Source organism: Monodon monoceros, unplaced genomic scaffold, assembly GCF_005190385.1.
Source record: "Monodon monoceros isolate NGI ecotype Baffin Bay Population unplaced genomic scaffold, NGI_Narwhal_1 Super_Scaffold_12, whole genome shotgun sequence".
NCBI classification, from domain to species: domain Eukaryota; kingdom Metazoa; phylum Chordata; class Mammalia; order Artiodactyla; family Monodontidae; genus Monodon; species Monodon monoceros.
The window spans coordinates 146,902,119-146,918,821 of record NW_021703768.1 but is presented as its reverse complement, the minus strand read 5'-3'; the positions used below and the strand labels follow the sequence as shown (position 1 = coordinate 146,918,821).

Here is a 16,703-nt window from a genome sequence, read left to right as displayed (position 1 = left end):
TGTGGCTCAGAAAAAAGGTGCTGTCCAAGGTCACATAGCCAAAAGGTGGCAGAGTCAGGATTTGAACCCATGTCTGTCTCCAGATTAGAACCAGGGATATTGACAGCCTGCTGTTTATCTGCCCAGTATTTGGGGGATCTCAGGAGGCTGGAGACCATATCTGTTTTTTACTTCTGTATCCCCACAGCTAGCACAGTGCCTGGCACGTGATAGATTTGCAATAAATGTTGTTGAATCAATGAAAATCCATCTCCCCACTAGCCTCCTGCTAACACCCAGAAAACCAGGGAGTGTTTCCTTCTTCATTCTCGTCCCTAACCCTGGCCTTGGGGCTGGTCCACAGTAGGTGCTCAGAGAGCCATTCCTTTATGAATGAATGTTTGAATGAACGAAGGAAATAAAGAGTGAACAAATGATTACTGAGCCAGTGCATAAGTGTGGCACGTGTCCTAAGGGCCTTTAGTCACTTCTCTAGGCCTCCAAAGAACCCACCATTTTCCCTCCCGCTCTGACACCTCCTGACCCCCACCCCCTCCCCCTCAAGTCCCAGGGCAGCTGCCCAGTGAGCCCGGGAGGAGGTGACTTCCCGAAGGTGCATCCTGGGTCTCACCACCACTGATTCTGCCCAAACCTCTCTAGAAAGTTCTCCTCAAGCCAAGTGTCCTTTAATCCATGCAGACAGCAGGAGGGCTGTCTGCAGGGGTGTTTAAAGAACCTGGGTTGAAGCCTGTCGAACTAATTTTTTAAAATGCAAATCCCAATCCTCACAGAGAAACTGAGGGGACGGTGGAAATACCTCCAAGGCTCTAAAAGGCTTTTTATCTGTTCCTTTTTTTTTCCTCCCAATCTGTTCTTTCTAATTTCAAATCCACAGAGAGAACTCACAAGGCATCTTGCTTGTGCTTCAAGATAATTCTGTGCCCAGTTCCCCCATTTTGCTGTCTAAAACATGTATGTTATTCTGACATGAAACATATGCCTGTCTCTTAACATCTTTCCACATCAAGGGCTGTTCTTCCTCCCACTGCTATTCAGCCTTATTTTCACTGCTTTCCTCTGAACCCCACTGGTTCAGCTGGCCCTTCCCCACCTCTCTTGCTCTCTCTGCCTTTAACCTTCCTTTAACCCAGCTCCTAGCCCACTACGTGTTTTCTTATAGAAGGCTCTCAAGGCCATTCTTAGAACTGAACTTGGCATATCAAAATCCACCTCATTCTTCAAATCCCTGCCTCCTCCGGGAAGCCTCCCCAGGTTCACACTGGTGTCCCTTCCTACCCTTCCGTTAGCTTCTATGAGACCATACATCTCAATCCTTAACTAAGGACAGGCCCTCATTTGTGTACATAATGCTTTCTTGACATTATGAAAAATATTCTCCCCTCATTCTTCAGTGACTGAGTTTTGAATTCCAGTCATCTTCCCTTGGCCCTTTGAATAGATTGTCCCATTCTTTTCCTGCATCTAGTGTTGCTAGGAAGCAGCTACTCTCCACCTGGTCCTTGTTCTCTTTTTCGTTAGCTGTCATTTCTCTGATTTTCTCAGGAGCTCCTCACTGTCTTTAAAATGCCGACGTTTCACTAAAGCATGTCTAGGTATGCTTCTTTATTTTTATATCCTGCTCAGCATGTGGTGGGTCTTTTCAATCTAAGGACTCAGGAGATCTTCCTAGAAATTTTCCTACTTTTACTTCTTTTTTTTTTTTTTTTTTTTTTTGGGTAGGGGAGCCCCACCGCATGGCATGCAGGATCTTAGTTCCCTGATAAGGGATCAAACCCTTGCCCCCTGCAGTGGAAGCACAGAGTCTTAACCACTGGACCTCCGGGGAAGTCCATCACTTTTACTTCTTTAAATAATGACTCTCTTCACTCTTTTTATTCTTTCCTTTTGGAATGGTTATGAAACAGTATGGGAGCTTCTGCCCCTATTTTCCAAGTCTCTTAACGTTTCTTTCATATTTTCCACCTTCATCCCTTTGTAGTGCATTCCTAGAGCATTCTGCTTCATCTTTTAGTCCATTAATTTGCTCTTTAACAATTCAGTCTGTTTCTTATTTTATTTCAACAACTATCATTTTTATTTCCAAGAGCACTTATTGATTCTTTTTCATAGTTACGTGTTCTCATTTCATAATAGCCTGTTCTTTCACGATGTCGATGCCCTTCTATATCTGTATAAGGATATTAAATATGTTATTGTTCATGATCTCTCTCCTCGGTTGTAAATCCTTTGCAGTGGTGTTGGTATTATTTATTTCAGTTCTTTTCATGGTGTTAGGACTTGTCTTGGGCAGTACAAGAAGAGGCAGCTGTCAAACAGCCCAGTTGGGGAGTGTACACAAGGGGCTGGTTGACTTCCACTGGCTTCAGTGCCAGATCCGGGACTTCTGAGCCAGCCACTGAGCAGTGTCTTGTCTCTGACCCAAGCTCATTCTTTCACTGTTCCACTCATGAGCAATCACCTCCTTCATACCACCTACCCTACAGGAATGGAACAAAGGGCATAGAGGGGTCAACCAGCCTTGTTGCTTCTGCCGTGGTATCCCAGTTAATCCCCTGTCACTTGCCCCTGGGCCTTCCTAGTCTCAGATTCTACCCCCTCAAAGTCTGGCAGGCCTCACACTGCTACTACCTTTTGCAACAAAACCCCCTGCAGCAGTCCTGGGCCACAGCCCCCCTTTGCAGCTTCTGCCCATCAGTGATTCCTCACAATTCCTAGTCCACTAACTTCTCCCCTTCCTCTTTCTGCGCTTGGCTTTCTACTGATATTCATTTGTTTCCTGGCTTTATTGCATTAAGGGGAAACTGCTGTTCATTCCATCTCCCATCTTGAAACCAGAAGTCTGGCTTGCATATTATAAAAGTTTTTTTGTTTGTTTGTTTTTTCCCAAGAGCACTGAAGAACATGATAAAACCTTCTCCTTTAAGACAATGAGTTTCCAGCATTTTGTACAAACACACACCATTGTTTGAGCGTGCTGGCAAACAGGGCATTTGCCAATACGCACCAGCACTCCCTGGCTCAGAGCATTCCGAAATCCACCTAGGGCAGCTCAAGGTGTTCCGGACGATGCACTGAAGCTGAGGGCTGTCTCTGTGTGCAGTAGGGAGTAAATGGATCCCTGGGGTCTTCTGGAGATGCTGGGGAGTCTCCCTCCAAGGCTGCACCCGCACTTCAACCAGAACCATTCCCCTGTCTCGTTTCTGGCTTTTATTCTGTCTGTTTTTGCTAAAGCTGAGCCAATAAATAGCTCACATACCCAGCATTCTTTTCCAGGAAGCACAAATGTAACCCATCCTTGAAACTTCTCTGCTTTATTATTGTTCTGTGATGTCAGCATAGGTTCTGCTAGTGATGACTTGAAGGGCTTGAGTGAGAAACAGTTGACCCTACAGTTTTTGGTTTAACCAAGAGTTCTTATGATAAACACTGTATCCTTTGTTTTCTTCTCCTCCAGTTTTGCTTCCTGGTTCAATTCAACATCATCTTAGTGTTCAGAATTCGTTAATGGAACCACAGTATTCTAGCAGTGGAGCTACAAGGAATACCAAGATTCCTTGCTTGGTCTATGTATCTTCAAAACATGTTTTACTAATGATGATACGATGATAATGATGATACAGACACTTATCTGTGCCGAGTACCTTACATCCTTCATAACTGATCTTCACAGAAGTCCCAAGAGGTCGATACATTCAGCCCATTTTATTTTTATTTATTTATTTTTTAAAATTTATTTATTTTTGGCTGTGTAGCGTCTTTGTTGCTGCCATGGGCTTCCTTTAGTTGCGGTGAGCGGGGGCTCCTCTTCTTTGTGGTGCGCAGGCTTCTCATTGCGGTGGCTTCTCCTGTTGTGGAGCACGGGCTCTAGGCACGCGGGCTCAGTAGTTGTGGCACACGGGCTTAGTGGATCTGTGGCTCCGCGGCATGTGGGATCTTCCCAGACCAGGGCTCAAACGCATATCCCCTGCCTTGGCAGGCAGATTCTTAACCACTGCACCGCCAGGGAAGTCCCCAGCCCATTTTACAGATGTATCTGAGACAAAGAGAGGTTAGGTAAATGTCCAAGGTTACATAGCTGGTAAGTGGTAGAGCTGGGATTTGATCCCAAATCTCTCTGGTTTTAAAGCCCAGGCTATATTCTTTCATCTCCATTCTTGTGACTTTGCATTTGCTTTTACAGGCCAACCTTGGAGATATTGTAGGTTCGGTTCCAAACCACCCCTATAAAGCCAGTATCACAATAAAGCAAGTCACATGAATGTTTTGGTTTCCCAGTGCATATAAAAGTGTGTTTACATTATATTATAATCTATTAAGTGTGCAATAGCATTATGTCTAAAAAAATGTGCAGACCCGCCTTCCCTGTGGCACAGCCCGTGTGCCACAACTACTGAAGTTCGCGCACCTGGAGCCTGTGCTCAGCAACAGGAGAAGCCACCACAATGAGAAGCCTGAGCACCTCACTGAAGAGTAGAGAAACTAGAGAAAGCCGCAACTAGAGAAAGCCCGCGCACAGCAACGAAGACCCAACATAGCCAAAGATAAACAAATAAAATAAATAAATTTATTTTTTAAAAAAAGTGCAGACCTTAATTAAAAAATACTTAATTGCGGGGCTTCCCTGGTGACGCAGTGGTTGAGAGTCCGCCTGCCGATGCAGGGGACATGGGTTCATGCCCCGGTCCGGGAAGATCCCACGTGCCATGGAGCAGCTGGGCCCGTGAGCCATGGCCGCTGAGCCTGCGCGTCCGGAGCCTGTGCTCCTCAACGGGAGAGGCCACAACAGTGAGAGGCCCGCGTACCGCAAAAAAAAAAAAAAAAAAAAAAAAAACTTAATTGCTAAAAAATGCAAACCATCATCTGAGCCTTCAGCAAGTCATAATCTTTTTGCAGTGCTAACATCAAAGATCACTGACCACAGATCACCATTACACATATAATAACAATGAAAAAGTTTGAAATATTGTGAAAATGAGCAATTTGTAACAACAGCAAAAAAAAAAAAAACAGTGCAGTATCTGCAAAGCGCAATGAAGTGAAGTGCAATAAAATGAGGTTTGACTGGGGACTTCCCTCGTGGTGCAGTGGTTAAGAATCCACCTGCCAATGCAGGGGACACAGGTTCGAGCCCTGGTCCGGGAAGATCCCACGAGCCGTGGAGCAACTGAGCCCATGCGCCACAACTACTGAGCCTGCGTGCCACAACTACTGAAGCCCACGTGCCTAGAGCCCGTGCTCCACGAGAGAAGCCACCGCAATGAGAAGCCTGTGCACCTTGACGAAGGGTAGCCCCCGCTCACTGCAACTAGAGAAAGCCCTCGCGCAGCAACGAAGACCCAACGCAGCCAGAAATTAATTAATTAATTAATTAATTTAAAACAATTTTTTTTTTAAATTAGGTAGGACTGACTGTATTCGTAGTAGCTCTTAGCTTCTATCTAGTAAATGAAAACTCCCATACATCGCAATTAAGGACACAAATGTTGAGAGCTTCTGCCATAGTGCATGGTAGAGTGTAAGCTTAGCAAATCCTCATTGGTAGATTTCATTTTGATTAATTGTTCCATTTTCATTTGCTCACGTGCATACTTAGTCTTACAGTTGTTGAATTCACGGATGTGCTGACGATGACTTGTGTGCCCAGAATCACCTTCAGTCATTACCAGAGCTGCCAAGTGTTGATAAGATGCTGGTCACCAGCACGTAAAGGGCTTCCGTTTATCAGTACCCTTTCCTGGAGAGACTCCAATGGGACGTGTTAAGTATATGCCTGCCACATGCCTGCTGCGTTCTCAGTGCTCTCCCCTGTAATTTAATACTAATAGGTAACATTTTCCTTTCAGCCTTTACCAAGTGCTATTGCACGCATTAGCTTATGTGGTCATCATGGAAACCCTACAAGTAGGCATTACTGTTCTTAACCATCCTCTCTGTTTTGTGATGTAGCATCTCAGGCCCGTGGCTTACCCAGGGCTGTTGAGGCAGCCGGAACCAGAACCCAGGACTGCAGCCCCAGAGGCCAGCCTCTGCTCCTGCACTGGGTCTGTGGCTGCCTTTCTCTCTGATCTGGGTGGCAGAGCGCAACAGCAGAACCATACCCACAGCCCTCGGCCCCTAGCGCTTTCTCACCTCAGGCACGGCTCCCCCGCCAAGCAAGGTCCACTTTCCAGGGCAGGGCTGGGTAGTAAAGCCTCAGGCTCTGGAGCCCACCAGGCTGCCTTTGACTCCCGCCTCGACCACTGACTTTCTGCGTGACCCTCTGCAAGCTCCTCAGCTCTCCTGAGGCTTGGTTCTGCATCTGTACAATGGGATGACAATCCCCATCTCAGCAGGTGGTTGTAATCATTAACCAGCTCTCCTGTGCACAGAGCCTGCTGTGGTATCACTGTTTATTAGTTTGCTCAGGCTGCCATCACAGAGGACTGTGTGGTTTAAACAACAGAGATGGATTTTCTCATGTTCTGTAGGCTGGATGTCCAAGATCAAGGTGTCAGCAGGTTTGGCTTTTCCTGAGGCCTCTCTCCTTGCCTCACAGCTGGCCACCTTCTCTCTGTGTTCACCCATGGTCGGCCCTCATTCTGGATGTTCTGTGTGTCCTCATCTCCTCTTATAAGGACAACAGTCATAGTGGACTAGGGCCCACCCTAATGACCCCATTTTTACCTAATTACCTCTTAAAAGGCTCTGTCTTCGAACACAGTCACAATCTAAGGTACAGAGGTTAGGGCTTCAACATATAATCTGGGGGGGACTCAGTTCAGCCCATAACATGCAGCGTGTGCACCTTTCACCCGTGTGAATTTAGCCACGTGGTACTAAACAAAAAGGAGACAGGAAACATAAGATATTAAATAACATGAGTGATTCCACCCACCATTCCAGTCGATGGGTGTGTATCCCAGAGGGAGAGGGAGATGAGATGAGTTTGTTGTACCTCCATCAGCATCAGTTCCCCTGTACCTAAACATGGGCTAGGTGTGATCCCCACATTTAAGGATGCACATTTTTCATACGGCATGGCATATAAACACCAGCCAACTGCTTTGTCTGGTGCTCAACCAAAGGAGCAGCGATCAAGGCTAGTTTGGGCTGTATCGGGGGTTTGCCTTGAACTTCAGAATTTTAGCAGACACCGCTGGTGGCCTGCCCCGTATCCCAACCCCGCAGCTGCTTCCTACCTCCTATGCCCGCCTAAGGGCATCACCCAGAACGGGGGAGGGTTAATGTCTTGGGGAGGGGGAGGGACTAGGGGTCAGGAGATAAGTGTCCCCACCCCCAACGTCTGATTCAGCACAGTCTCTCAGAGGATCCCTGTTAAATTAAGCCCCACTGGCCCTGCTCCTAACTGGCTCTCCCTTTCCTCAGTTCCTCACTTGGGCTTCCTGGAATCATCTCTCAGATTAACTACCTACACCCAAGTTCATATCTCAAGGACTGATTCTGAGGAAATCCAAAATTACACGAGCACCTACCCCCATGTAAGATGTTTCTGATACACAGCAGTCTCATAGATGGTCCCCCATAGATGTTGTCTGGGAATCTGACGAATGTAAAATCCCTGATTCCAGAACCCCAGCTGCATGTGGGTTCTCCCAGACCATCCTGGCCCACTGACCCTGACACCATACCTACTCAGTGCTTTCCTCTGGCCTCCCTTCCAGGTGATCGAGAAGAACTTGAGCGGCTGGTGGTACATTCAGATTGAAGATAAGGAAGGGTGGGCCCCAGCGACTTTCATCGATAAGTATAAGAAAACCAGCAATGCCTCAAGACCCAACTTTCTGGCTCCCTTGCCCAATGAGGTGACGCAGCTCCGGTTGGGAGATGCAGCAGCAATGGAGAACTGCACGGGCAGTGAAGCCGTCGGCCCGTCCCGGCCCCTACCCGATGCACCACATGGGGCTGTGGACTCCGCCATGCCATGGTCCAAAGACTGGAAGGGTGGTAAGGAGGTCCCAAGGAAGGCATCTTCAGACACGTCCTCGTGTGCGGGCTACGAGGAGATCTCGGACCCCGACCTGGAGGAGAAGCCCAGCCTCCCTCCCCGGAAAGAATCCATCATCAAGTCGGAAGGGGAGCTGCAGGAGCGACAGAGGATGGAGCAGCTCAGAGGTTCTTCACCCAAGCCTCCTGGCATGATCTTGCCAATGATCCCAACCAAACACACGCCTCCAGCCCGGGACAGCAGGAGACCAGAGTCCAAACCTGACAAAAGCAAGTTGTTCCAGCTGAAAAATGAGATGGGGCTGGAGTGTGGCCATAAAGTATTGGCCAAGGAAGTGAAGAAGCCCAACCTCCGACCTGTCTCCAAATCCAAAGCTGACCCGCCAGAGGAGAGGCCGGAAGCTGTTCCCCAGAATCCCTTCTTAAAGTCCAAACCTCAGGTTAGGCCAAAACCAGCTCCTTCCCCCAGGACAGAGCCACCTCAGGGCGAAGACCAAGTGAACATCTGTAACCTCAGGAGCAAGCTCAGGCCTGCCAAGTCCCAAGAGAAACCCTCGTTGGACGGAGAGAGCAGCCCCCAGGCTGGGGGAGGCCAGGATGTGGCCATCAGCCGTGGCTTCCTCCCAGGGGAGGGGCCTGGCCGTGCCCAGGACAGGACGAGCAAACAGGATGGGCTCAGCGCAAAGGAGACGTCCTGCAGAGCCCCTCCAAGGCCGGCCAAGACCGCAGATCCTGTGCCTAAGAATGTGCCAGTCCCTCTCCAAGAGGCTTCCCAGCAGAGACCTGTGGTCCCTCCTCGGAGACCACCACCCCCCAAGAAAACCTCCTCGTCGTCCAGGCCCCTTCTAGAGGTCAGAGGGCCCCTTCCAGAGGTCAGAGGGCCGCAGCGGGAGCCCACCGAAGGCAAGGCAGCTCCTGTCCCAGGCCGGGCCCTGCTTGTCCCCCCAAAAGCCAAACCTTTTCTCTCCAACTCCTCAGGGGGGCAGGATGACATGCGAGGCAAAGGTGGGCTGGGGCCACGGATGATGGGCAAGATGGGAGAAAACAAGGAGAAAGTGGCTGCAGCCCCCTTCCCCAATGCAGACGGCCCCAAGGACTTGTATGTGGCCGTGGCCAACTTTGAAGGAGACGAAGGTACCAGCAGCTTCCAGGAGGGGACGGTGTTCGAGGTCCGGGAAAAGAACAGCAGCGGCTGGTGGTTCTGCCAGGTGCAAAGCGGGGCCCCCTCCTGGGAGGGGTGGATTCCTTCCAACTATCTCAGAAAGAAGCCCTAGCCTGCTCCCTTCCTGCCTGGAAGTCCTGCACGACCCTGCCGGCTTTACCTACATATTTAATATGCCTCTTAATTTATCATCCTCCACACAGCTTCAAAGGAAGGAAGACTGGAATACTGTGGTTTCTTCCCTTCTCTGGGTGGAGAGGGATCCCTCCCATCACAGCATCCCCTGGAGGCTCAGAGGCCACACCCCTTTCTCTCTACTCAGCATCCCTGCCTTAAGGCCAGTGGCATTGCCACCCAGCTCCCCTGCCCACCCAACAGCTGGACCATGACTCTCTGACGTCTCTAGGACCGGAATCCATCATCTGGAGAAACTACAGAAAGGGTCTCTTGTTGATCGGATCAGGCAGAGTATGGGTAGCCCTCTGCCGACCCAGCACCCCACCCAGTTCATTCATGTCAAGCAACTTGATTCACTCAGTTTCCAAAATGCCTGGTCCCAGAAAGAACTTCATCCCGTAGAAGTCAGCTCCGTTGCCAGTTCCAGGGAGGTGGTGTCTTCCCCGAGGCCTCAGGTCCACGGGCCTCTCAGGTTCAAGCAGATGCAGCTGCCCCAGGAGTGGGCCTGGAGGTCCTCCCAGCCACGCTGCCTCCCTTCTGTGCTGGGACCCCGATCAGTTCTAAAGGAGTGCTTCCAGCTCCAAGCATGCTCCACTTTTCCTGCTGCAGGCTGGGGTCCAACCCAGGGCTTTTAAACAAGAACCCCCAGCCCGCTCTTGGGGGGGGCCTTTCACTTCTGCCTACCTAGAGCAAGAATCTCAAGGTTTTTTTGAATAAGGGGACCGTTCACAAGCCACGCCCCTTGGGAGCTCCTCTTTGCTGAGTAGCTAGTAGGTGCCAAACGCTGTACTTGGCACTTTACATTCATGCTGAACCCTCACAGCAGCCCTCTCTGATACTATTACACCTGTTTTATAGATGAGGAAACTCGGGTTCAATGGGCCCAAGGGCACACTAGCTGGGAAGAGGAGCAAAGGGGATTTGCATCCAGGCTGGCCTGACTTCCATGCCTGTGCCCTTCCCCGTAAGAGGCAAACCAGGCGGGGAGAGGGAGACGCCAGCTGGCTGCCCTGGGCTGTGCATGTGGGGGCCGGGTGGCTGCTCCCACACCCAACACCCCTCCAACCCACTGTAGCATCTACTGAAGGCTGCCCTGGACCCCATATGGTTGCTCCACACAGAGGCTGCCCACGGCCCCGGTGCTGCCACAGAGCCCTGTTTCCTGCTCCTATGCTGGTGCCCACCCCCGGGGATAGAACTTATGGAGCAAAGGGAGCCAAGGTGGTCTCACATGCCAGCCTTGAGGGACCCTGGTGGCTCAAGGGCCAGCAGCGGAGTCTCCAGCAAACTGGGCAGAGTAGGCAGCAGTCCCATAAGGAGACGGGGACCCGAGGGCCAGGCAGAACCTCCTGTCTCTGCTGCTGCTTCCTGCTCCTCTCTGGCACTCGAAGAGTAGTTTTCTCTTTTTTTCTTTCCATGCACTCTCCCTCTCTGTGATCTCACGGGAAGGAACCCAGGGCAGCCCTTGCACCCGTTTTGACTGATGTGGTTCACTGAGTCACGTAGAGACACAGCTACGCTGCAGAACGAGAATCAGGACCCAGGGTTTCTGGCTTCCAGCCCAGAGCTCTTGCCTGGGGTCCAGGCTGCCTTGGGGGGTGAGAATGCAGCACCCCTCCTCATCCCACCCTACTCTGCAGAACAAGAGGAAGTGGCCCTCTGGCCCTGCCCCCAGAGATCTCTGATGCAGCGTAGTCATCTGCGGCTATGCTTTGGGGACCACAAGAGCAGCTTCCCCAGGGATGCTCGCCGTCTACCTGCAGTGCCGAAATTTATGTGCAGACAGCTCTCTTCCACTCTGCCCTCCCCTCCCCACGCCTCCTCACTGCCGCGTGGGCTCTGGATCCTTCCCTGATCCACAGTCGCATCTTTATTCCTTCCTTCAGTAGGTCTGTAAATCCCACACCCCGAGAGTCTTGGGACAGGGCCCTGAGGTGCCCTGCCGCGCCCACTTGCCCCCAGCCCTGTTCCCAGAACCTTGGGGGGAAGATGGCAGCCAGGGGCAGAAGGGAGAATGGGAGAGGGCCATCCACCCTCCAAGGTCCCCTCACTCGGGAGGAGGCCCCACAGCACGTTTTCCTGAGTTTTTGACCCATTTTGGTTTAAACACCATTCGTGAAGCTGTTATGCAGGATTTGACTACATTTCAAAAGACAAAACTCTAAATTTTCTTTTTCTGATTATCTCTCAGCTTTCATTGACCTTTTCTAGTATTTTGCGAGTGCCTACTATGTGCTAGGCGCTGGGTGTAGACCAGGCTGCGAGTGGCTCCGTGCCTGGCTGTGAAGAGCTTTGATTTTTGTGTGCAGATTCCACTGAAGGCGTTTGTCTTTGGCTTCATTTCCTCTTCCCAGGGGTCAGCTGGGTGGGAGTGGACTAATTCCGCCTTTTTCTGGATAGAAAATTTTCCCTGCACATGAAAAAGTAATCAGCCTTTTTATTGTTATTATTCTGGCGTGAACTGAAGGTACTAAAGCCACATTTCTCTCTGTTCACTGTTCTTTCCTCAGGACACATCTGTGGCCTGAGGACTCCTCTCTCCAGCTCCTCCTACCACGGTGAGGGCACTTCCCCAGGCAGCTGCAAGGGACGGTCTTGATGGCCAATGGCTCTCCCTAGCTGTCCTCACCTAGGGGCTTAGGTTGATACCATCCAGGACTGTAGCCACCATTCTATGCACATTTGATAGAGCAGATGCAAAATCCCCTGGAGTCACCACCGTGGCAAATGTCCAGGGCCATAGGAATAACTTTTGTGCCAGCCTCCGGGCAGGTTACCGGTGCCTATGCACGCTCCCTCCTTTAATCTCATCCTCACTTCAACCCTGTGAGGTGCCTAGGGTCAGCCCCAATATGTCATGAGAGCACTGAGGTTCAGAGGTTGAAGTCAGCGTCATCCAAATATTGACCAAGCTGAGACTTGAATCCAGTTTTTTCTCCCCAGTGCCCATGACGTTTCCTCTGCCATCAACAATGACATGTTCATGGTGCTTCCAGGGAAGCAGGTGACCCTCCCTCTCAATTTAGGTTTTTCCTCTCCTGACCCCATGATCACACATGTCCGTAGGTCACAGGCCAAATGCCAGCCCAGAAAGGCAGGCAAGGATGGGTTTTATTCCTTTCCTCACCCCTGCATACTTTCTTGGGATGGCTATTTTATCTTACACCCTAGGGCAAAACTACAGCTTGTAGTCATAACGCCAAATCTTTGGAAAATCTGCGTTTTAGGACCACCCCTTGATAAAATAGGCCTTTACTCAAGTTTTTTACTCAGCATTTCTTTGCCATTTGGTGGGTTTATGTCCTTGTCCCAGGATGAGACTTGGGGAGCTGGGCTGCAGCTCAAACCATTTTTAATGCCCTGCCCTGCCGGGAAATTGCTAGAGCCTCACCAGGCTTCCAGTAGTCATGTTACACGTCCTCCACAAAGCCTGTCCACGTGATTGATTTCTTAGACAAAGTTCTTGGCCTTAAAACATTTCTGGGCCCACGGGGGATTTCCTTACCAGGTAGAATGTAGGAAAACAAACTTGCCACATTAAAGGACAGATGCCAAATCTCCCCAAGGTTGGAAGACCCTACTCTTAGGCTGAGGGATGGGCAGTCTAGTATTTATTTAGTTTGTACCGAGTACACGGCACTGAGTGGGATGAAGTAGAAATCGCTCCTGGCCTCAGGTAGCTGGCAACTCAACATGATCAAGAACGAGAACATTCATGCCTCGGCTTGGCTCCCATCCTTTCATTGTTTCTGAGTTTTTAAGTGTTGGGTCAGGTCTTGCCCTTCACTTTGGGCTGTGACAACGTATATGTAACAGCCTGAGTCACATGTGGCAGTCTTGTCCCCTCCTTGGTTGTCAGGCCCATCCTTCAGGGCTTCTGCTGCAAACAACCATACCAGACCATAGTCGAAGATTCCCTATTGCCAAACAGTGTGGCCTGAATGAGTAGGAGACTGGCTTGCATTGAGACCTGAGGGTGCGGCAAGCCCTCCCTTAGCCTGGAGGAACTGCTTCTAACTTGGCTAAGCTTCTAACGTCTAGATGGACCTTAGCCTGTGGAGGTCACAGACAGAGTTGTGGAGTTGCAGAGTTAAAACCAGGAGGCTCCAGAGTCTTTGTCTGCTCACGGACCACCTGCTGAGGACCCTTCTCACAGACTTGACCGTCCAGCCCCACGGGGTAACGTCTGCTTTCTGGTGCTACCTTGTGGAGTTTTCAAGCCACCCATTGTGTTTCAACATTCCACCTTTCCCGTTTTTATCGTCTGCTCCCAAATAGGCCTTCTTGGCTCCAATCAGGAACAAGGGACTCAACTTCTGTTGTCCTTGAAGCGGCCAAACCCAGTGCCACAGCCAGTAGCCTTCACTTTCAGGTCTTCTATAAACGTACAAGAGGAGGTGCACCCGCCAGGCTTATGATGGCAATAAGCAATCCTAACACAACTAAGGTGTCCATATTTTACCCCAGTGTATGCCCGTCTGTGACATTGTGCCCATGTAATTGTTAGTAGCAGCACCCCTTCCACTCACGGGGTGATAACAAACTGGTCACCTTGGCTGCAACCCACGTTTCCTGCTTCAGGGAGCCACCAAGTAACTAGGCCATTTCTTGCATCCCTCAAGGAGCAGTGGGCTCTGACAGCATTGCCCCACCACCTCGCCTCTGCTCACAGGATGATGCTGGAGATCTCTGGACATCTCAGCACTCCTCACACCCTTGGCAAGCTGACACATTCTGGTGGTGTCTTTGTTTCCTTTTAACACACACGAAAAATACATGAGGATATATAATGTGAGGGGGGAGGGGTGATGAACAATGAATTAGCTGTAGCATGTATAGACTATATACTTTACCATTAGACTTTTTTTTTTTTTAATAAAAAAAAGTGCTTGACTGGTTTCAAGCTTCATTGTGAAGATGTGTCTATGGATTTTATTTGGCTGAAGAAAGGGTGAGTAGCTTTGTGCCCTGGCATCTTGGCCTGGATTTGGGGATCAAAAAACAGAAGCCTCTGTGAGCTAGGTTTGGGCATTGCTCAGAAATAGGGCTGACTCCTCTGGACCGTAGTGTACTTTGATTCTTTTAACTACAATGTCCAGAAACCAAGAGAAATCTTCCTTGTATTCACTGGGTATCTCCCACATCTCGGCTCTGTGCCGAAAGGTGGAAAACTTTACATGTCCAGGGAGTTTGAACCTCTCGCTGGCATTGCCTGATGGGCAAGGAAGTAGGAGGGTGCAGCCACGTTTGGGCCACAGGGACTGCCCAAGCCGCCTGCTCCCAGGAGGTGGAGAGCATTGCCTGATGTTTTATTACTTTCCCAAAGGCAGCGCCAAGGCAAAACCAACCACCGGTGCGGAGCCTCCTTGGTCCCAGGTGAATCCAAAAGGACACCACCACCCCACCTTCCTAGGAAGAGAAGAATACTACCAGCAGAGTCCCAGCGCAGAAGTTCAAAGGGGAGGATTTAGATACAATATTCATCCCACCTTAGAGGAAACAGTTTAAAGCAATGATCTTCTGGTGCACCTTACTTAGGAATAATCTTCCTTCATATATTAAGCTCTGTTCCCATAAGAAAGGAAAGTCATTCTGTGGTTTAACACCACCACCTGTACCCCCACACACTCTGGGAGCGTTTTGTCCCAAATCTCCTAAACCAGGAGTGCTTAGTCTCAAGAATACATCTGGTAATGACCATGGCACGGGCTTCCCGGGGCAGGCATGCAGGGGCCCCTGAGCCTCATGGGATGGGATGAAACTGGACCACGGTCAGCAATCAACTTGACTTTGTGTCTCTGGGGTCTCTTACCCACTACCTTCCTTCAGTTCTGACTTGGAACTGGCACACTCACCACTGCTACCCTGTTCCAGGAATGACACACCAAGCACGTACCCGCTCACACACCTGCAAACGCTCTTCTCTAAGGGGTCATGGTGAATTTGGGGGTCCAAAACTCATATTGAGGGGCCACTCTTCTCCCAGTCCAGAGCGTTTAATGTCCACTCCTTCTCTAGTTCATGTCTATCTGGTCCAGGTGTGCCTCTTCACCGTCTGGCAACCCATGCCTCCCAATCACTGGTTCTCAAATTTCAGTGACCAGAAGATTCAGTCAGGGAGCTCGCCAAAGTCCACATTCCTGGGCTGCCTCCCCCAAAAGACAGAATCAGCAGGAATCTGCATCCTTAAAAAGTACATTGTGAGGAAATGGTCTGCATGCTCCACTCTGAAGAGATGGCCAAACTCAGCCCCTTCCTTACCTGGCATAGTATGTGTTCAAAAATGGTGCTTCATGCTATTATGATCAATGGCACCATTATTTTTCTGGGCATTTGCTGTGTTCCAGGCCTATGGGGCACTTTACCTACAATTTTATTTCATCCTCAGAATGCTCCCTGAAGTAGATATCTGCATTTTACCTATGAAGTTGCTAAGGTGAAGACACTGGCCCAAGGTCTCGCATGGCCAGTGTGTGACGTGTCTGGTCCTAAAACTGGCTTTTTTAACCCATACTATGCCTCCTCCCAAATGCTAATCAAGACACATATCTCATCCTGATGTAATTCTTTCCTGGATTCATCATATTCAAGAGCTACTTTCTGTTTCCAAAACCTAACGCTGTAATTAAGGGGGAAAATTCTAATTTTTTTGAGTACATGCTATGGGCTGGTTACCTTATAGATATTCTCTCTTTAATCTTCACTACAATTCTTCTAGGTAAGAATTGTTATACCCATTTTATGGATGAGGAAATTAATAGTCTGAGAGATTGTTTACATGTTGTCACAGCTAGTATGAAGATGACCTTGGACCTCTAACTCCTTAATAGACCATCACAGTTCCCAAATCTATAATCTTTCCATTCAGCATTTTTTAGTGTTTTCCAGAACAAATGTCAACACATAACGTCTGAAATAAGTGTTCTGCGGGGGACTTCCCCGGTGGCACAATGGTTAAGTGGTTAAGACACGGGTTCGAGCCCTGGTCCGGGAAGATCCCACATGCCGTGGAGCAACTAAGCCCGTGCGCCACAACTACTGAGCCTGCGCTCTAGAACCTGTGAGCCACAACTACCAAAGTTTGCATGCCTAGAGCCCGTGCTCTGCAACAAGAGAAGCCACCGCAATGAGAGGCCTGCACACCGCAATGAAGAGCAGCACCCACTTGCCGCAACTAGAGAAAGCCTGCACGTAGCAACGAAGACCCAGTGCAGCAAAAAAATTAATTAATTTTTTTTTTTTTTTTTTTAAAAGAAAGTGTTCTGTGGACACATTCGTTTGAGCAATGCTTGGTAAAATTAAGTTAAACAGTTTTTTGTTTTTTGGGGGTTTTTTGCAGAACTTCTTGAAGCTCCTTGCATAAAAACATTCAGTGTGATTATCTGAGAAGGGCGTTACCAACATCGGGTTCTTCAGCTGT

The 16,703-nt window shown here is 49.5% G+C and overlaps 1 protein-coding gene across 2 annotated transcripts in view; it reads left to right on the top strand.

The window, feature by feature from the left end:
• SH3PXD2B (SH3 and PX domains 2B) overlaps positions 1-14,144 on the top strand; it is a 111,919-nt gene extending 97,775 nt beyond the window's left edge. Inside the window, exons 13-14 of one of the 2 annotated variants that reach the window (XM_029218050.1) lie at positions 7,662-9,152; positions 13,906-14,144. In XM_029218050.1, coding sequence (XP_029073883.1) covers positions 7,662-9,152; positions 13,906-14,043 — 1,629 coding nt within the window. In that variant the 3' untranslated portion in view covers positions 14,044-14,144. Of the gene's footprint in view, positions 1-7,661 lie in introns of both variants that reach the window. The other variant, XM_029218049.1, reaches the window with a different exon arrangement.
• Positions 14,145-16,703: the final 2,559 nt, after the last annotated feature.